This window comes from Miniopterus schreibersii (genome assembly GCF_964146895.1).
Source record: "Miniopterus schreibersii genome assembly, chromosome: 5".
NCBI classification, from domain to species: Eukaryota; Metazoa; Chordata; class Mammalia; order Chiroptera; family Miniopteridae; genus Miniopterus; species Miniopterus schreibersii.
Window position 1 is genome coordinate 89872942 of NC_138106.1, and position 21522 is coordinate 89894463.

The following is a 21522-nucleotide window of genomic DNA, read 5'->3' on the forward strand; positions in this document are numbered from 1 at the left end:
TTGTAGACAGACAAGCTGGGGCTCAAAAGAGGCTGGACCAGGGTCAAACATACAGACAAAATGAAATTGGAAACTTCTCTGTCACCAAAGTCCTTTCCCTAATCTCAATTGCTTTTAGGAAAAATCAACCCAACATGATAAAAACTAAAGTCAAAATCATTTTCCAAGTGCCACCTTCCTCCAAAGGTGCCTGTTACAGTCATCCAGGCCTGTGACACTTCTTTGACTCCTCACACGCCTCTCCCCTAAATATCTCTTTTGGTGATGCCCCTGAAACTGTCCGCTGCCCTAGTCTGCCGTCCTCTGCTGCACAGCAGCCAGGTGTGGATCTCCAATGTCTGTTTTCCCTTCTCCCCCATTTTCAGTGAGCACGTGAGCTCTCCAGAATAAAGACTACATTTCTCAGCAGCCCTCAAGCTAGGTGTGGCCACTGGACTAAGTTCTAGCTCATGTGCTGTTAGTGGAAGTATGTCTGTCTTCAAAAGAGGGGCTCTTCTCACACCAGCAGCATTAGTGGACACAGCAGCATTAGTCACAACAGCCAAGATGTCAAAGCCACCCAACGTCCATCAACAGAATGGATGAACAAAATGCATTCTATACATGTAAGAGAAGAATATTCAACTTGAAAAGGAAGGAAATCTTGGCACATGTAACAATATGGATGAACCTGGAGGATATTACGTTCAGTGAAATAAGCCAGTCACAGCAAGACAAGTACTGTGATTCCTTTTTGTTTAATCCTCACCTAAGGATATTTTTTCCATTGCTTTTCAGAGAGAGTGGAAAGGAGAGAGAGAGAAAAAAATCAATGTGAGAGAGACACAACTATTGGTTGCCTCCCGCATGCGCCCTGACTGGGGCCGGGATCAAGCCTGCAACTGAGGTACGTACTCTTGACCAGGAATCGAACCTGGGACCCTTCAATCCTCAGGCCAATGCTCTAACCACTGAGCCAAACCAGTTAGGGCTGTGATTCCACTTTTATGAGATACCCAGAGTAGTCAAATTCATAGAGACAAAAGTAGAATGGTGGTAGCCAGGGGCAGGGGAGAATGGGGAGTTATTGCTTAATGGGGACAGTTTCAGTTGGGAAGATGGCGAGTTCTGGGGAGGGATGGTGGGGGTGGCCCCACAATAATGTGAGTGCATTTAATGCCACTGAACTACACACTAAAAAGTAATTATAACAGTCAATTTTACATTATGTGTATTTGGCACAATTAAAAATAATTTAAAGCAGGAGGGGGGCTCCTTCCCCCTTCCCACTTCCTCCTGCCTGCTGCCTGGAGCTCAAGAAGCCATCCTGGGCCAGGAGGCAGCATATGACAGTTTGTGGGCAACAAGACAGCACGAGCCTGTGCCCTGAAGACCACAGAGCCACTCGCTCCTTCAATTCTGGCCTGGCTGCCTGCACCCTCCAGCATACGACAGAATAAGCAATGTTTCGGGAGTTTCCCATTACTTGTAGCCAAACTGACGCCTTGTCACTGGCCCTGCCACTTGGGGCCAGCGTGAGTCCTAGCACAGTGACCCTCTTCTGTAAATCCCTCCCAGGCCCTGCACACCGCGGCCTGAAGCCCGAAATGTCTCACGGCAGGAGTTACTGTCCTTAATGCAAGAGCAAGAGGGTCCTGGCAGTCTGCCCCCACTGCACCTCAGGCCTTCCAAACCCCCTTCCCACACGCTCTTGCTCACACAGTTCCCTCCGCTAGAAGTGCCCTCCTCTTCTCTCTGCCCAGGACCGCCTGGTGAGGTTTTACTCCGTTCTGATTACACTGTCCGTGGAGAAGAGCCCCCTCAATGAATGGTCTCCACAATTGCAGAAGGAACCCAGATAATATCCTTCAAAACTCTCCATGTCTCCTACCTCACTCAGAGCAAACCACCATCCTTGTAATAATGGACAGGGTCTGCCCCATCACTCTGTGGCCTCCTGCTCCCTCCTCATTCACTGCACTCCAGCCACACAGGCCTCCTTGCAGCTGGTCACACATGCCAAGCATACGCCAGCCTCAGGACCTTTGCACTTTCTGTTCCTTCTGCCTAGAAGATACTTCCCACAGAAGTCCACACAGCTCACCCCTCTCCTCCTCCAGGGTTTTACTCAAACATCCCCTTCTCATTGAGACCATCTCCAGCCACTGTTTGCTGAAACTCCAGATCCACCCCCTCCCTGACAGAGCTTACTCTTGTCCTCTCTTCAGTGTTTCCTCCCCGGCACCATCACCGTCTAATACACCACACACTAACATACTTACCTCGGTTTCCCTCTGTCTCCCTGACTAGAATGAAGACCCAGAGAGGGCGGGGAATTTTGTGTGTCACTCATTTCTGCATCCCTCATGCCTAACACGGGGCCTGGCCTACACTGCTGCTCAGTAAATACTTTGTGAATTAGGGGCCTGGCCTACACTGCTGCTCAGTAAATACTTTGTGAATTAGGGGCCTGGCCTACACTGCTGCTCAGTAAATACTTTGTGAATTAGGGGCCTGGCCTACACTGCTGCTCAGTAAATACTTTGTGAATTAGGGGCCTGGCCTACACTGCTGCTCAGTAAATACTTTGTGAATTAGGGGCCTGGCCTACACTGCTGCTCAGTAAATACTTTGTGAATTAGGGGCAGCAGAGTAACTGGTGATGTTCTGTATGCAGATGAGGAGACCCCTGACCCAGGTGTGAGGGTCGCCCTCACTGTGGAGCCCCGTAAGGGCGCCCAAACCCCAGCCCTCAAGGACCCTCAGGCCCAAGCCACTAAGGCTCCAGCCAGACTTGCCTTGTACAAGGAAGTGCCGCAGGTGTCGTTGTCCTCAGGCCCGCAGGCCTCGCCCTCCTTGGCCCCCGCGACGCCGGCCATGCAGCTCTTCTCCTTTAGGTAGGACACACAGCAGTACTTCTGGGCTGTCCTGCAACAGAAGAGCCCTCAGCCCTCCTGTTGGCCGCCATCCTCCCAGGGAAGACACTAAGGCTCAGAGAAGGGAAGCCACAGGGCAGGACAGCGCTGCTGGCAGGCGCACCGGCAAGGCCAGCACATCCCGAGCCACATGGGCCGGTTTCCTCTTAACCAAGACGTTAGTCCTGGGCCCCACTGGTCTTAGTGCTATGTGTCCCTGACCAATGAGAAAGGGGAACTGCACTCCCAACCCCCCACAGGGCCGAGAACGAGAGGAGGACCCAATCCCGGGTGGGCCTAGAGGAGACGAGCTGACAGGGTCCCTGGGCAAGCCTCCCAATCTCGTAGGGTTGCCCTGGGCAGAGGCAGCTGATGAGCCAGCAGCATGAGGGTAGAGCCAGGACACAGAGGCAGGGTCATGGGGAGCAGGGTTCGGCCCCATGTGAGGAAAAGCAGGTCCCAGTGAGCATATCCAGGGACAGAACTGTCTGGCCAGGAAGCAGTGAGTTTCCCATCTCGAAGAATGCAAGCATGCACGGGCTACTCGGCTCAAAACTCCAAGGACGTGACTGGCGCATGCCCTAACTCCTGAACAGCCCCAAGCCGGTGGGACAACAGAGGGAAAGGAAAGGGGCAGGTTAGCATTTGAATCTCTCTAAAGGAGGCCCGGTGGGCTAGACACAGGAAACATGGGGTCTAATCCTGGCCATGCTCCCATCGAGCTGTATGGCTTTGGATGAATCACATCACCTCTCTGAACCTTGTCTTCCTGGTCTGGAGAAATGGGCAGGTTGGAAAAGATGATGTCGCTAGAAAAGAGAAATGGTGAGTGGCTGAAGAAGACATCCTCCAGGCCTGCACAGGGGAGGCACCAGTGTAATGATGCCACTGCTGACACCAGAGTCAGAGGAAGCAGAAGACGACGGAGAAAGGCAGCAAAGGAGAGAGAGGACCGAGCGCGCCAGCTCGGAGCCGAGCAGTGTGACCTGCGTGGGTGGAGCACTGCCCAGAGTCAGAGAAGCACACGATCACTCCTGGGTGCCAACGGCCCTTTCACATTGCTCCAAACTGCACCCTACTTAGATTATGCGCATCAGGCCCACTCTGAATCTATGCGGCCAGTTCACTTTGGGGTCCAGTCTTGGGCTCTCTGCACTTGCAGGAAGCCTCACCCGCTGGGCCACAGCTGCCATATCCAATCTCCCTTGTGCACCTGGAAGCAGGTGAACCATGTGCTCACTTTCCAATGTCAGGGCCTGGGGTCCAAGGCAAGCAGGGACCTGGAGAAGGTGAATGGGCAGCTCTGTCTGCTCCAGGGTGCCCGCCCTACCTGCAGACGTCACCCTCAGCGCCACTCTCAGGGATTTCCAGGCACTCGTCGTTGTCAATGGCCCACTGCTGTCCAGCTGCGCAGCAAGTCTCGATCAGGTCCTTCGTGGAGACTGTGGGTGGCAACACAGGCAGTCACCACCTACTGGAGGCATGTAGCTCCAAGATGTCTAAAGTCACCAAGTAGAGCAGATGCTGCTGGTGCCTGCCCACACCCCCATTACCGGGTAGGTAACTCACCCCCATTACCAGGTAGGTAACTGCTCTGCATGTTGGCTGCCAGCAAACAACCGCAATGGAGAAATGCCTGGGAGGTTAAGTTGGCCCCACTGAGGTGGGGACTGGGAGGAACCAAGCCAGTTGGTGACTAGCACAGAGCACAAAGGGGACAGCCCTGTGGGGCCACTCATGCTAGAGCTCCCTGTGGGGTCAGGAGCACTGTCCAGCTATTTCCCTGCACCTCCCGAACCACCACATGCACAAGGACCCAACTCAGGCTCTGTTCCAAGGAGCCCAACCTAAGATCCAGCACAGGACATGATGTAAGATGCAGCTGCAGCAGCAAGGGGAGGTTACAACTCAGGTGAGTTCACGTAAGAGGTTAACGGAGAAAATCTCTCTGACTGGAGAGGGTGGGAGGAGTCACGGGCAGGGAAACTCTCAAAACTCAAAGGCACAGACAGACCGGTTGTGCACTAAGGAATGGATGACTCCGACCACCTCAAAGTTAAAATTCTCTATATAACAGAGACCTCCATGAACAAGTCTAGCAGACTGCTGACAAGTTAGGAGGCTTTTTTTTTTAACCCTCACCCAAGGATATTTTTTCCACTGCTTTTCAGAGAGAGTGGAAGGGGGAGAGAGAGAAACATCCATCTGAGAGAGACACGTTGATCAGTTGCCTCCCGCACAGGCCCTAACTGGTGCCAGGAATCGAGCCTCCAACCGAGGCATGTGCCCTTGACAGGAATCGAACCTGGAACCCTTCAGCCCCCAGGCCAATGCTCTAACCACTGAGCCAAACTGGTTAGGGCTAGGAGACATTTTTGGAATGTCTACAACTGACAAAGAATTGCTACTGAGAAAATATAATAACCTCCTGAAAGTTAACAAGAAAAAAACAACCCCAACATAAAATATCTTAAACTAAAAAAATCAGAACAAGCAGTTAATGTGCCTGGGCTGTCAGTGGGGACTGGCAGCCAGTCTGGAGGGAGACCTGGCACAACTCGCAGTGCAGTGTGCACATCAACGGGACCTGGCAGCTCCCCTCTGGGGTACATCCCCGGAGCCTTGCCAGGCCGACCACGCAGCAGCACAGGACAGGCACTGGAGCGCTGCTGCAGAAGGAGGAAGCTGGGAAGCTCACGCTGGACGACAGGGAGAAGGGAAGTGCAGACTTCCCCGTGCAGGACTCCACCTCTGTCAGAAACAGCAGACTAGATACACCCACAACAACACGGAGCAGGAGGGGACAGAGCAGCGGGGAACAGGAAAAGCAAGTGAGAGTCATCATACAGATTTAAAATATTGTACACAAAGTAACAATACACCCTTTGCAAGAACACATAAAATTAAAAAAAGAAAATCCACAAATGAAACAGAAGAGAACTGCTGCCTATAATGGGACAGAGGGATGGCAATAGGGACAGGAAATAAAAGGGAATAAAATACATAAATAAAACAAGAGAGAATCTTGCAAAGATGATAAGGTATAAGGTGCTAGAAAGTGAGTAAACTGACCCAACCATTTCTGAGGTCTGAAAACAAAGCTCATCTAGAATACCTATCTGGAGGGGCTGCAGGGTGTAATGGAATAGCTTCAAGCCTGGATCCACATCTGAGTGCTACCGTGTGTAGCTTTTCTCCTCCCTAAAGACTCAGTGTCCTTCTCTGTTATAAGGACCTCATGCCTGCACAGCTGCTGAAGACTACAAGAACCTCTAAATATACAGAAACAGCTCACAGAACCTGGCACGGCAGAGGAACAGATGCACCAGGAGACGTCAGCATCTTACAAGGCTCTAGAAGCAGAGTGCGAGCTCACTAGAATCATCAGCTTTATCTGCTAAATGAGCGTTTCAAGCCCTTGAACTTTTCTAAGTTTCCATTACCTTCTGTAAAACAGAGAAAATAAGCTTCAGTAACAACTTGAGAGCTGTTCTAAGGCACTAGAAGGAACGAAAAGAATTCTTGACAAATGGTATCTACCAGAAACAAGTCATAACATCACAATCAATATTTAAACATTAGACACAGGCCCCACTGAAGTCAAAAATACAACAAAAATGCCTACTGACACTGCTACCATTTAGCAGTTTCCTACAGATGCCAGCAAATGCAATAAAACAAGGCATGAAGAGGCAGTAAAAATATTAGAAAGATAGAGATGACAGTCATTAGTTGTAGAGGCTATGAGTTCATCTTCCCAGAAAATCCAAGTGAATAGAAATTAACACAATATTAAAATGGATACAAATTTTTCATTATTATTATTACTATTATTATTTGGTGGCCAAAAATAAAATCAACATATTCAAATTAGTGGCCTTCCTACACACCAGCAGCAATTAAATAAAAAAGATAGTAGAGGAGACTTGACTCAGGTTGATGAACACAAAATATAATATACAGATGATGTATTATAGAACTGTACACCTGAAACCTATATAATTTTATTAACCAAGTTACCCAAATAAATTCAATTAAAAAAAGACAGTAGGAAAAAAATCCCATTCAAACCAAAAACAATGCTAGAAATATATCTATAGTAAACATGCTAAATCTACATGAAGAAAAAAATTATCAAGTAGGTGTAACAGTATATTTTATTAAAAATATATACTATGTGTCTGGATGTGAGGATTCAATAACCTTAAAGATGTCAATTCTCCTCAATTTATCATTTCAATGCAATCCTGACATCCCAACATACTTTGTCATAAAATTTGTCAAGCTGATTCTAAAATTTATCCAAAAAAGGAAATGTTTAAGAATACCCACGAAAATTCTCAGCTGGTCTGCCCAAGGCCCTCTGAGGGCCAACCCTAGTCCCCAGGTGAGGCCCTGTTTCCTCTCCAACAAGATGAAAGAAACTACCCTGAACCAGGAGAACTCACCAAACTGCAGGCACAAGTGCGCACTGGTGGGAAAGGAACGGCTCCTGGAAAGAAGGTAGTTCACAGAACAGCTACAGCAGGTGACAAAAACGTCAGTCCTCCCTAAAGGAGTTAGGGGGAAACACTGTCTCTGGCACTGAAGAGGTTACTGTGCTCACAAACAGGAATCCTGTGCCCCTTTACCAACCCCACGGTCAGGCGTCTCTGGCAGCGAACTTTCACCACGACAGGCCCTGCCGAGGCAAAGCGGCCGACACCAGTGCCGGTCAGCCGCTCAGACCAGCGTGGGGCGGTCTGACCAGCTTAAGGAGTGGGCGAAGCTCTGTCCCAGCGCGCCGTGGGTGGAAAGGCGCCCGCTACCGAAGAGGAGGAGGAAGTCCCAGGTCTTGGGAGAATTCGGATGAGGCCAAGGCAGCAAACTGAACCAGCCAACTTCCGAAGAAGATTAACTTGAAAAAGTCACTGGAGCTGCTACTTTACATGGACTGCTTTCCCACATTTTGCTTAGGGATCTGACAAAGTCTAGATCTCTAATTTTTTAAGAAGGGGAAGAAGGAGGAAGAAGGAGGAGAAGAAGAGGAAGAAGAGGAAGAAGGAGGAGGAAGAAGAGGAAGAAGGGGAAGAAGGAGGAAGAAGAAGGGGAAGAAGGAGAAAGAAGGAGGAAAAAGGGGAAGAAGGAGGAAGAAGAAGGGGAAGAAGGAGGAAGAAGAAGGGGAAGAGGAAGGAAGAAGGAGGAGGAGGAGGAGGAAGGAGGAGGAGGAGGAGGAGGAAGGAGGAGGAAGAAGGAGGAGGAGAGGAAGGAGAGGAGGAGGAAGGAAGGAGAAGAGGAAAGAGAAGAGGAAGAAGAGGGAGGAGGAGGAGGAGGAGGAAGAAGGAGAAGGAAACCCAAGAAAGTCTCTGAGAAGAATAAACTTTAAAGTTCCAGTAATTAAAACAAAGAGGAAAGAGGGACAAACAGAGCTCAGAAACACAACTGTGCGCGTGGCAACCCAGGGAGTTCAAACTCAGGGGGAGAGGTCTCTCCAGGTGATGCTGGGGCCTCCCTCACGCCGGCCAGGAAAATCAACTCCAGTTCTACGAAGGCAGTGTCAGAAGGAAACCCAGGAAAAGAACCAGGCCTTGGCTGGCAGGGCTTCATGGCTGGAGCGTCGGCCGTGCACCAGAGGGTCGTGGGTTCAGTTCCAATCGGGCACGTGCCTGGGTCGCAGGTTTGATTCCTGCCCCCTCACTGGGGTGCCTACGGGAGGCAGCCAATCCAGGTGTCTCTCACATCGATGTTTCCCCCTCTCCCTCTCTCTCTCTCTTCCTCCCTCCCCCCTCCCACTCTCTAAAAAAATCAATGGAAAAATATCCTCACTCCTCAGGTGAGGAGAAAAATAAATAAAAAGGAAATAATTTTAGGATAAAGAGAGCCTTCTTCCAAAATAAAATCCACAGAAGAATAAAATTGGACCATTATCTCACACCATATACAAAAATTAACTCAAAATGGATTAAATATATAAGTGTAAGACCTAAAACTATACAACTCCTAGAAGAAAACATAGGGGAAATCTCAACTTTAATTGGTCTTAGTAACAATTTTTTGGTAATGGCACCAAAAGCACAAGCAACTAAAGAAAAAAATCAACAAGTGGGACTACATCAAATTACAAAGCTTCCTGCCTGGCAGGCGTGGCTCAGTGGTTGAACATCAACCTAGGATCACTGTCCAGTTCCCAGTTAGGGCACATGCCCGGGTTGTGGGCTCGATACTCAGTGGGGGGGTGCAGGAGGCAGCCGATCAATGACAACTCTCTCATCACTGATGTTTCTATCTCTCTCTCCCTCTCCCTTCTTCTCTCTGAAACCAGTAAAGATATATTTTTTAAAAAATTACAAAGCTTCCTTCTGCACAGCAAAGGGAACCATCGACAAAATGAAAAGGCAACCTGGAAAATGGGAGAACATATTTAGAAGTCATATATCTGATAAGGGGTTAATATCCAAAATATGTAAGGGACTCAATAGCAAAAAAAACCCAAAAACATTTATTTAAAAATGGGCAAAAGACCTAATAGACATTTTTATAAAGAAGACATACAAATAGCCAACAGATACATGAAAAGGTGCTCAACATCACAGATCATTGGGGAGATGCAAATCAACACCACAATGAGGTATCAGCTCACACCTGTCAGAATGGCGCCATCAATAAATCAACAAAGGGCAAGCGCTGGGAGGGTGTGGAGAAAAGGGAACCCTGTGCACTGCTGGTGGGAATGCAGACTGGTGCAGCCATTATAAAAAACAGTACCGAGGTTCCTCAAAAACTTAAAAATAGAACTACCAGCAATTCCAATTCTAGGTATACATCCAAAGGAAATGAGAACACTATCATGAAAATATACCTGCACCTCCCATGCTCGCTGCATCAGTTATTTACAACAGCCAAGGAGGCATGGAAATCCCTTGAGTCCACCAACAGATGAACGAGCGAATGAGGAAAGTGTGGCAAATGTACAATGAAATCGCGTCCCCCACACAGCGGGGGAAACCTGTCTCTCAAGACAGCATGGATGGGCCAAGCGGGCATTGTGCTAAGTGAAATAAGCCAGTCAGAGAAAGACAAATACTACTGTGGAACCTAAAGTAGTCAGGCTGGTGGAAACAGAGCGGAGACGGGGGGCGCGTTGGCCAAAGAGAACAAACTTCTAGTTGTAAGATAAACAAGTTCTGGGGATCTAATGTACAGCATGGTGACTACATTTAACAATACTGTTTTATATACTTGAAAGTTGCTAAGAGAGTAGATCTACTCTTAAGTGTTCTCACCACAGGGGGAAAAAATGGTAACTACTGGAGGTGATGAAGGTGCTAACTAGCCTTATTAATCGTATCTATAAAATCATTACATCATACACCTTAAACATACATAATGTTCTATGTCAATTATAGCTGGAGAAAAAAAGAAATAAAATCTACACATGAGCCCTGACTGGTGCGGCTCAGTGGTCAGAGCGTCAGCAGGCGCAGTGATGGGTTGTCGGTTTGTTTCCTGGTCAAGAGCACGTACCTGGGTTGCAGGTTCGCTCCCCAGCCCAAGTCGGGGCGAGTGCGTGTGGGAGACAACCAATGGATGTGTCTCTCACATCGATGTTTCTCTCCCCCCCTGTCCCTTCCTCTCTCTCTCTAAAAATCAATGGAAAATATATCCTTGGGTGAGGGTTAACCACAGCAACAAAATCAACGCAGGAAAAGTGAAAACCTTAATGCAACTGACTACATTCAAGTGTAAAACACCCACGTGGCGAGAAAGCACGTCCAGCGACCCCATTGCTCTCTATCACTCACTGACTGTAAGCCCCTGGCATTTGTCACTACATGATAAATGAGCTCTTTCAGTTGCCAGTTTCCTCCTCTGCAATCTGCTTAAACCTGGGGTATCATTCATCCGGGCAGGGCCCTGGCACAGACCACGGGCTCACCGAGTGTTTGCTGAATGAGTCAGTAACACCCTGGGCAGCTGAGAATTCTGCTTCAGATGGCAGGATGGGGCTCACCACGGGAGCGCAACAGCACAGGGCTGCTGCCCGAGCGGGCGAGTCTCAGTGCACACTGAGAGTGACACCACCACTCCATGCTTAATCCTGTCCAATCACCCTCTGGACACAGGGGAGTCTCACCTTTGTTTGGATACTTCTGGTGATGGAGGGCTCACTGCACCCAGGCAGCTTGTCCCTTTTCTGCAGAGCTCAGGCTCACAGCACCCTTTCTGTTACTGGACTGAGCTCTTTTTCCCTAGCCTTCTCCCACACTGTCTCACAGAGAGGTTAGGATATCGCAACAGACCCCTGGGTCTTAGCCAGGCAACATGGATGGGTGTCCTATCAGGACCACAGTCATAGCTGAAATGAAGTGGGTGCCATGGGTGCCAGCAAAGAGCCAGGCACGGGCCCAAGCACTCTGATTCTCAGTTAACATGAGTGAGTACTGTTGTTATGCCTACGTGACAGGTCAGGTAGGGAGTTCAAAGCCCCAAGCCTGGGCTGCCCCACCGCTGCTGTGCAGGTAAGTTGATGCGGCTGGTCATCCTCTCTGCCCAACTGACCATCACCAGCCTGAAAGGTGGTTCTGCTTCCTATGGAATAAATGGTGTGTGCTCCTGCCCACCCCTTGACAGATGGCAGGTTTCATCCTGTTCTGGGCAGACTGCCCACCATTCTCTCCTGGCCTTTCCCATCCTGGCTTCCCTCCTTTTCAAAGGAACTCAGGGTCCAAGAGCTCTATGCTGGGAGGACCACCCATTTGGAGCAGAAGGGAATTAGTTACAGGGCCAAGCATGGGACTGCCTGGTACCATGTGGTCTATAGGAAGCAGGGCGAAGCAAAGCCCGACAAGACGTGCACCCCTATGTCCTGTTCAAAAGACCCGCCCCTTCCCAGCCCAGTGCCCCAAGGCTCAGCTCCGAGGTCCTCTCCTCCAGGCTCCTTCTCTGACCACCCTTCTGAGGTCCCCCAGCCCTCCCACTCTCTGTCTAGTTCTTTTTAAGTTCCTGGGCACCAACCTCTGTCACCTACACCCTGGCCCTGGCTGATTCATCCAGTCCCTGAGCTCCAAACGCCTTCACCTCGCCCCTTGTGCACATCACCACCAGCCAAGGAACTATCACATCTCCTGGTGTTCCCAGGGCCAGAATCTGTTCCACAACTGACTTTTGCCAAACCTCTCTGAGTTTCCATTTCCTCGCCTATACAATGGGTAGATGACCTCTGCCTGCAGTTTGCAAAGTTGGGAGGTGAGAAGATTCAGTGTCTGGCAAACAACAGGTGCTCAGTAAACAGCACCTCTCTGCCCACTAGCACACTGGAGGGGCTTGGTGACTACTCTCCAGTTAGTGAAAACAAAGGAAGAGACCAATAAAATGCATAGCTAGGACAATCATTAAAAGTAGAAGTGGGTGGAGCTTTCAGCAATCCCTCCCTACCTTTCCTGCTTTCCTCTGGGTTCTGGGAGACTCCATTTCTGTCTACTCTTCCACTTTGCCTGAGCTCAGGCCAAAGGGGACCGTGTCCTCCCTTGCTGGTCAGTTATTCAGAGCTTTGTGCACTCAGAGGCGGGGCCATCTCCAGCTGAAGTCCTCTCTGGCCTCCTGGGATTAAGGGTGGCACGGCCGGCACCCTCTGGCTTCAGAACCACAGCCATGTCGGCCGCACAGAACCAGGGCTCAGGCCCCGCCGGCATGCAGAGTGCACGACCTGGGCCTGGCAGGAACCCTGCCATGACATCCCTGAGGAGCAGAGGGAGGAGCCCCCTTTAGAAAACAATTTACCACCATCAGGTAAAGCAGAAGATACACACAGCCAATAGCGCAGCAACTGCCTTCTGAGGTACATATCCAGGAGAAGCAGGTGCCCAGGATCTCCACCCGGAGACCAGACAGTAGCCCAAACCAGAAAAAAACTCAGTGCCTATGGACAGGAGAAAGGGTAACTCAGTGTGGCATGAACACATGGTGTGAAGAAAGGCACCCCAACGACACAGATGAATCACACAGACGTGACGTGGGGGAAAGAAGCAGATCACAGCAGAGTAATGCCTCCTGCCCTGTATATGAAGCTCAAAGACAGGAAAAAGCAAACAACTACTCAGGTGGTAAAACTCTAAAGAAAAGGAAGGAACTCCTGCCCACAGAGTCGGGACGGCGGGCTCAGGGCCGGCCAGTCACGGCTTCTGTCCCCATGGCTGGTGCCTTCCTGGGTGCTCACTGCAAACACTTCATTCACTGTTCACACAAGTCCACACACTCTTCTACTCACAAATACTTCACAGTAAAAAAATTACTTTAAAAGGTAGTATGATTAGAAAATTCTAAGGCTAAAGACTGAGTCTTTAAAAATGTGCCCCAAAAGTGACGTAGGTCAGATACAAAAGGATAAATATTGTATGATTCTCCTTACATGGGGTAACTTAAAAAGGCAAATTCATAGACACAGAGAGCAGAACAGAGGCTCCCAGGGGCTGGGTGAGGGGAAGGGAAGGGGGTGTTGGTTTAGTGGGGACAGAGTGTCAGTTTGGGAAAATGAAAAACTTCTGTGGATGGATGGTAGTGATGGCTGCACAAGTGTGAACAAACTGAATGCCACTGAACTGGACACTTAAAAACGGTTACATTTTGGCCCTGGCTACTGTAGCTCAGCTGGCCAGGCATCATTCTGGGCACCAAAAGCTTGCTGGTTCGATTCCCCGTCAGGGCACATGTCCAGGTTGTAGGGGGAGTGCAGGAGGCAGCTAATCGATGTTCTGCTCTCACATCGATGCTTCTCTTTCTCCCTCCCTCTCCCTTCCTCTCTCTCTAAAAATCAATAAAAGTCAATTTTAAGTGGTTATATTTTAACACAATAAAAAGAAAATAATGCATTGCAGTGTTTAAAAAAAATGTGAGCAGCGTTTCTCCTTCTAGACACCTTGGCTGCTGACAGACAACCATGGGCACAACCAGGCATGTTACAGGTGCTTGCTGTAGCCAAATTTGTGAGACCAAAGGTCCAGAAACAACCAAAATCCCATCAATAGGGCAATGATTAAATAACTAATGTTATATCCATCCAATTTTATGCAGGTGTTAAAAAAAAGTTAGATCTTCATGTACTTATATAGGACAATTTCTGAATATACTATGAAGAATTAATAAAGAAAGGCTCAATGCTAAATAACATGTTTATATGCCACTATTTATCTTTTTTTTTTTAATATATCTTTATTGATTTCAGAGAGAGGAAAGGAGAGGGAGAGAGAGAGACAGAAACATCAATGATGAGAGAGTCATTGATCGAGCCCACAACCCGGGCATGTGCCCTGACCGGGAATCGAACCCCGATCGCCTGGATCCTAGGTCGATGCCCAACCGCTGAGCCACGCCGGCCAGGCCACTATTTATCTTTTTAAAGGGATACGTGGACATACATGGAGTGTTTCTGGAAGGAGACCAAAGGAACTGGTCAAAGTGGTTGTCTCTGGGGAGGGAGGAAGCAAACTGGCATTTCACTGTTTCCCCCTTTTGTATTAGTGTGTGTTGCTTATCATATGCAGATGTTGTCCATTCAAGAAGTGCTGTGTTATAAAAAGATCCCGAGACTCAGGAGATGCTAACTTCCTTTGGTCACAGGACAGGTGTCCTAAACAATCCAACCCAGAGGTTGCAACCCTTCTAGATGAACCCCTCTCCCAGACACTAAAGCCCTTAAAAACTGTGGGACTAAGATGTACAAATTGCCAGGTATAAAAATGGTCACAGGGATGTAAAGTCAATATTATTGACGATAGGAAATATAATCAATAATATTGTAATAACTATGTACGGTGCCAGGTGGGTACTAGAATTATCGGGTGATCACTTTGTAGGGTATATAAATGTCTTATCACTGTTATATAGCTGAAATTAATTTAATATTGTATATCAATTATAGTAAGAACCGTGGATTTGGAAATGCTGCAGAAAATTGTCTGCCCTGGCAGAAGGGTGATGAGAAGGCCATCTCTGCCAGGCACCCTTGGGACAGGGAGTCTGTGGGCCTGAGCAAACAGCCCAAAGATGCAGCAGCTCAGATGCACCCAGCAGCCTGGCATCCTGGGGGAGGGAGGTGATGAGCGCCTGGAGTCCTTCACAGAGACGGCAGAGCAAAGAAACAGGGAAGACTCCTGAGCTCTGTCCTGCCCCAGGGTCACAGACAGATGGCTGGCTGAGAAACAGCAGGAGCTGCTGGCCAAGCCAACCCACCAGAACCCATGCAATTCGGCCACTGAGAGATGCTTTCCTCAACTGGTTCCCCTCCCCCATAGGGCAGCCCCAGCCTCCACTGCCCTTTGCAGAACTTCCTCCTCACTTTTCTTCTCTGTGTGGGGTGTTTAGTGACTGCCCACCCCTGCCCAAGTCAGTACCTGGCCCACCTGCTCACCACCCCAGCCTGACCAAGGAGGCACTGAGCCACTCTTGCTGATCGGCTAGATCTCTGCCCTGACAGCCGCCTGCCAGGCCCCAGCTTGCACCCACTGCATCTTCCCTCCAGCTCTAGAGTGTCCCATCCCCACTCACATTATACAGATGAGTAGGCAGCAGCCCAGAGAGGAGGCACAACTTGCCCCAGACCACACACCCCAGCCAGGAACAGTGCAGGATCTATCGCAGGTGTGTGCTCCACAGTGCCTGCTCCTGAGCAGAGCTTCCAAAGAAGCAAGGAAAGTGGTAGGTGGAGGAGAAGGGGGGAGAAAAGGGAAGCTCAGGTCCCTCACTCTGCACCAGTTATCCCAAGGGAAGCCGGGTCCTCACTCCTCAGGATCCTTCCCAAGTCCACTTCTATAGCAGGCTCAACATTCCCTTCCACCCTGCACAGGGCTGGGAGTTGGGGGAACGACAGGCTCTGGTGTCACTGCTTCCGCTACCCAGTGCCACCTGGAACCAAGACTGACCCGGAGCTCTGGAACCAGAGGTACAGGGTCCCCAGGCAAGAGTGGTTTCCTGCAGGAAACCAGTTAGAAGGCTGGGCCTCCCCCTCCCTGGAGCCTGCAGAGCCCGTTAATGAGGCTCACATGGGGACTTTCCAAACAACCCCAAAAGTTAGCGTAATTATCTTCCTCTTAGAGGGGAGGGAAGGGATAGAACCAAGATAGAAGCTCAGCCAAAGGACAGGCTGTTATCTTTCCATGTGCTCTGCCATGTGGGCGTCCTCATGGCAGGTCCACTGTAGCCCACACCTGGCGAGTTCAACATGTGAAGGACTTTAATGAGGATTCAACACCCCAGAGGTAGTGGTGGATTATGTGTGAATTGTGCTGTGCTGCCTCACCCCTTAGGATGGCAGAAACAGCCGCAATTCTTTGCAGAGGTGGTATTTCCCACTCCCTGAACATGGGCCACCTCATCACTACACTGCTTTGGATGACAGGATATAGCAAATGTGAAACCTGAAGAGACCTTGCAGCTTCTCCTCTCTTTCCAGGGACTCTGCCATGCCATGAACACACCAAGGCTAACCCACTAGAGGATGAGACCACATGGGGCTGAGACAAGACAAGACAAGCCTGGCTCAGGTCAGCAGAGCCCAGCCCAACTGCTGACCCACAGTGATTACAAAACTAACACTAACTACAAGTAATTAGCTAGGAACAGATCTAATTAAAGACATGGATGACTTCTCTCCTCAAAATTATAAAAACACTGCTGAAAGAAATCAAAATCTGAATAAATGGAGGGGTATACCATGTTCATAGATTAGAAACTTAATATTAAGATGGCAATTCTCCCAAAGTGATATAGAGGGTCAATATAATATCAATCAAAGATCCTAGCAGGCTTCTTAAATGTAGAAATTGGAAATGCAAATGCCTAGAATAGACAAAATGATCTTTTAAAACAACAAAACTGGAAAGTTCCCACTACCAGGTATCAAAAATTACTACAGAGCTACAGTAAATCAAGACACTATGCAAAGATAGTCAGCTTGACAGAATGAAACAGAAAAGAAGACCCAGAAATAGACCTCTTCCTACATTCCTGAAAAGGTGGCCATGCGGGGAAAAAGACGTCCCTTTCGATTGCTAGTACTGAGTCAACTGAGTATGTATTTGAAAAAAGAATGAATTTTGACTCCACCTGGCTGGGCGTGGCTCAGCGGTTGAGTGTCGATCTAGGATCCAGGCGATCGGGGTTCGATTCCCGGTCAGGGCACATGCCCGGCTGCGGGCTTGATCAATGACTCTCTCATCATTGATGTTTCTATCTCTCTCTCTCCCTCTCCTTTCCTCTCTCTGAAATCAATAAAGATATATGAAGAGAAAAAAAAAGAATTTTGACTCCTACTCACGCCACCTGAAGAAATAAGTCTAAGTGTGATCTGATGTGAAAGGTGAAACGAATTTAAATGTCTAGAACATAACATCTTGGGCAGACAAATATTTCTTTAAAAAAACATAAAACGTACTAACATAAAAGATCAATAAGTTGTATTTCATTAAAATTAGAAATTTGTGTTTCTCAGAAGACAGTGTTTGCAATATACTATCAGAAAGTATCACTAAGAGAATGGGAAAAAAGTCACAGAATGAGATAAAATACTTGTGATTAAAAAAAAAGACACATAATCAGAATACATAAAGAACTCCTATGGCCCGCCGATATGGCTCAGTGGTTGAGCATCAACCCATGATCCAGAAGATCACGGTTCAATTCCCGGTCAGGGACCATTCCCGGGTTGCAGACTCCATCCCCAGAAGGAGGCAGCCAATCGATGGTTTTCTCTCATCACTGATGTTTCTATATCTCACTCCCTCTCCTTTCTTCTCTCTGAAATCAATAAAAGCTCTTTTAAAAAAAAAAAGAAAAAGAAAGAACTACAAATCAGCAAGACAAAGAAACCCAATTTTAAAATGGGCAACTAACAACAAAATGACCAACAGTAATATGAAAATGTGCTCAGTATCATAAATTATGAGGGGGTTCAAATTCAAACCATAATGAAACAACATTACATATCCACCCTACTGCTAAAATGGAAAAAGAACGACAACATCCTGTGTTGGCAAAGATGTGGAGCAACTGGAACTCTCACTAACAGCTAGTGGGGACATAAACCAGTAACATACTTTGGAAAACTGGAAATATCCGCTAAAGCTAACCAACTCCTTTGATGCAGCAATTCCACTCGTAGGTGTCTATCCAACAGAAATGCATGTCTAACCCTTCCAAAGAGGCATCCTTCTGAATGTTCACAGCAACTATATCCATCACAGCCAGAAACCGAAAGCAGCCCAAACATCCATCACACTAGGATAGATAGACTATGATTTACTCCTACAATGGAACAATAAAGAGCAATTTAAAAAATGAACTACTGCTACATGCAATAAGAATGAATCTCAAATACATTATCCTGAACTAAAGAGGCAAAATACAAGCAAAATCATACTGTGCGGTTCCCACTATACAAAATAAATTCATAAATAGGTAAGAATAACTGATGTGATAAAAGTCAGCATTGTGGTTTCCAAGGGTTTGTGAGGACAGAACTGACTGAGAAAGGGCACTAGGAAAACGCTGAGCACTTGCAATGTTTTACATCTGAATAGGGACGACCTGCCCAGTTATACACATGTGAAAACCCACTGGGCTGGTCTATGAAGACTGGCATGCTTTACTGTCTATATGTTATACTTTATAGAAAAGAAAAATATAAAAATAAAAGTTTATAGGGAGTACTGTTATATTAATCTAGATTAAACAATACTCAAGTATACTCATAGTATGCTTCCACACAAACTTTTAGAAAGAAAAACTCAGGAGATAAAACAGGCAAATATTGATTAGATATTACTTTACAAAATGAGCTATATACAATACACTTTGGGGACAAGTAGAGGAAAACAAATATGATCTGAATATTAGATGGCAGCAGGGAACTGGTGAGTGTGCTAAGTGTAGGATCATGGTATGTGGTAATGTAGGAGAGAGTCTTGATTTTTTAGAGTCGCAACATACTGTCAAGACAAACTGTATCTCAAATAAAAGAGAAACAGTGAGCGAGCACTGGACAATTATGGGACTGAGATGTCTTCCCTGAGTCCCTGAGCCCTAGAGCGGCTTCACTAGGATCTATCCCAATGGCCTGGTGTGGGGTGGGGTTCCAATTGGAGCCCCAGGATGTGGGTGTGTTGTGGCTGGTGGAGCCCCAGTTATGAGGGTGTGTTATGCTGGGCTTTGACCACGTGGTAAGGCTCCGAGGTCCTACCATGCTTGGCTTCAGGCTAGTCCTTAGGAAGCCTTGGGAGGTGGTAGCTGAGTGGCCAATGGCCCATGGACAGGCCCTACCCTACACGGCCTCCAAGGTAGCAGGGGTGAAAGGGCGACTGTCATTAGTGTTTTAATGGCTACTTCTGTTCAGACTTTTACAATCTATGAGAAGCTGACTCTATGCAAAAAGAGAAAAGCAGCTTGCACAGAAATGGCAGCACTGACCAGGAACTGTGCAGAAACCCTCAACAAGCTTAGCTCTGCTCAAAGGGCGTGTGGAACTGGCATCATTGTTGGAGGATGCCACCCTAGAGATCCACCACACATGGAAACCTGCCAGCTTTCAGGCACACTCTGAAGAGCTGAACAGAACCCCTGGATTCCTGGCACCTGACACACATGGCCTATGCATGTGCCACGAATGAGTAAATGGAGCAGGTGAGAGGGAGAGGACTGAAAGTGACACAAGATTCTTCATTCACATACCTGGAATCTGTAGTTCGCTCCCCACAACCCCAGGCTCTGGGAGCTCTCTGTGCCTAGCACTTGTTTCATTGCCCTCAGTGACCTTGAGCGGTTCACTTAACCTCCCTGTGTTACCCTGTCTCTAAAATGGGCATACTGACAGTCCCCCTCTCACAGGGGTGTCACGAGGCTTAATGCACCAATACATGTCCAGTGATAAGCACAGAGCCTGCCATGTAATAAAGGCTCCCCCATGTAGGGCAACACTGAGGGTGGCCCATGAAGAGCACCCCCCTCCGGTCTCTGGGACGTCAGCCTCACAGCCAGGCTGTGCCGCTGAGGAAAGATCTCAGGACTTTGGCGTCTGCTGACTCAGTTGGCTGAAACAATAGCCCAGGGCAGGAAGGGGCCGACGAGGGAGGAACACTGTGCTACACAACTCACAACTCCAGGCAGCTGCAGTGACGCGGGTGGGGAGCAGGAAGTGAGCAGATGAACATCCCCACCCAACTCCGCAAGGCCTGGCTCCTTTGCTTCCTCTCCAGAGGGGACAACTCCTGGCCACCAGAAAAGACACACATCTGTTCACTTAAATAAAAACAAATCCATCCCCACCTTCCAGAGTGCAGTGACCCAATGGCAGGGCAGAAAGGCAGCCCACAGTACCCAGTGGCCACTCCGCGGATTACCATTCTCTCTCCCACTCCTCTCAGTAATCCTGGGGGTGGGGGTGTAAGAGGTTACTCTCTCATCTTACAGGTGCAGAAACTCAGGCTCAGAGAAGGTAAGTCGATTGTCTGAGGTCACACAGCCAGCAGAGACAGGATTCACACCCAAGGATACACTCTCTGAGGGCCAACTTGGATCACTCCCCAGGCGACTCAGCCCCTAGCCCACTTTCCCAGTGTAGAGACCCTGGAGTAGACAAAGAGGTCCCAGCAAATCCCCAAAACACAAAATGCTGACCTCAGTCAGATGAAGCTTCCCCTCGAAGCCTCAGGCACTGCAGGACAAAGGACTCCATGGCCACATAACTGTGGCGCAGCTTAAAGGAGGTGCCAGCAGGCAAACGAGGCTGCCACTGCTTCCACTGCCCCCAGAGAAGCCCATAGCACAGACCTCTGGGCTCCAGTTCACTGAAGCACCCAGGATTCTGGACGGCTCAGCGTGCAGGAGGCCAAAGGGGTTGGTTCAGCCCAGAAGAGCTACATCAGCTGCCTCGGGCATGGCATGAACAGGAAGCAGCCCAGGCTCAGAAGCCACCGCCCTCCCTCCTGGCAGAGAACCCAGGGCTAGAATCACCGCACCCAGGACACCAGTGGTGAATGAAGCTTGACTGCCCAGCACCTGGTGCCAGATGCCAGCTTTCTTCCAACTGAGAACAAAGCTCTAGAAGGGAGCTCTCAGGAAGCCCATCTGACAATGAAAAAACTGAGGCCCAGGGCAGTGAAGCAATCTGTGAGGGACAGAACCAGCCTCAGACCGGGGAGCCCTGTACCAAGGCCCACCTCAGCAGGACAGCCAGAGACAGCCTCAGCACAGGCAGCCCCGGATTCAGAGCTGGGCCAGCTGTGTGTTTCCCCCAGGTAGGAAAGGATGGTTAAGGTCATTTGGGGACTAAGTGAGATGAGATACATGGAGCACCCAGCCCAGGGACTGGGGTGCGTTACTGCACTGACCGCACCAAATCTCCTCCCTTCCTTTATCCACACACTTGGCAATGCAACTTCATAGCAGTTGCCATTAGCAGGAGCCCTGAAACCTGGGCTGGCCCCTTCAGTGGATGGCAATAGGATGTGGTAAAATCAACAGTTCTGCTAGTTCCAAGCCTAGGCCCATGAATCCTTGTGTGCCCCTAATGTTTCACCTAGGCCCTGTTTCCGGCAGGGAAGCAAGCGGGGGCTGTAGCAGAGATGAGGCCTCCCAGTGAGGCCATCCAGATCAGCACCCC

General features: G+C 48.8%; 1 protein-coding gene across 3 annotated transcripts in view; it reads right to left on the reverse strand.

Annotated features, from left to right (window-relative positions):
- The window catches only part of FBLN2 (fibulin 2), an 88264-nt gene that overhangs the window by 25549 nt on the left and 41193 nt on the right, over positions 1-21522 (reverse strand). For all 3 annotated transcript variants that reach the window (XM_081137708.1, XM_081137710.1, XM_081137709.1), the window contains exons 3-4: positions 4225-4336; positions 2778-2907 (exon numbers count right to left, since the gene is read on the reverse strand). In XM_081137708.1, coding sequence (XP_080993834.1) covers positions 2778-2907; positions 4225-4336 — 242 coding nt within the window. The remainder of the gene's footprint in view (positions 1-2777; positions 2908-4224; positions 4337-21522) is intronic.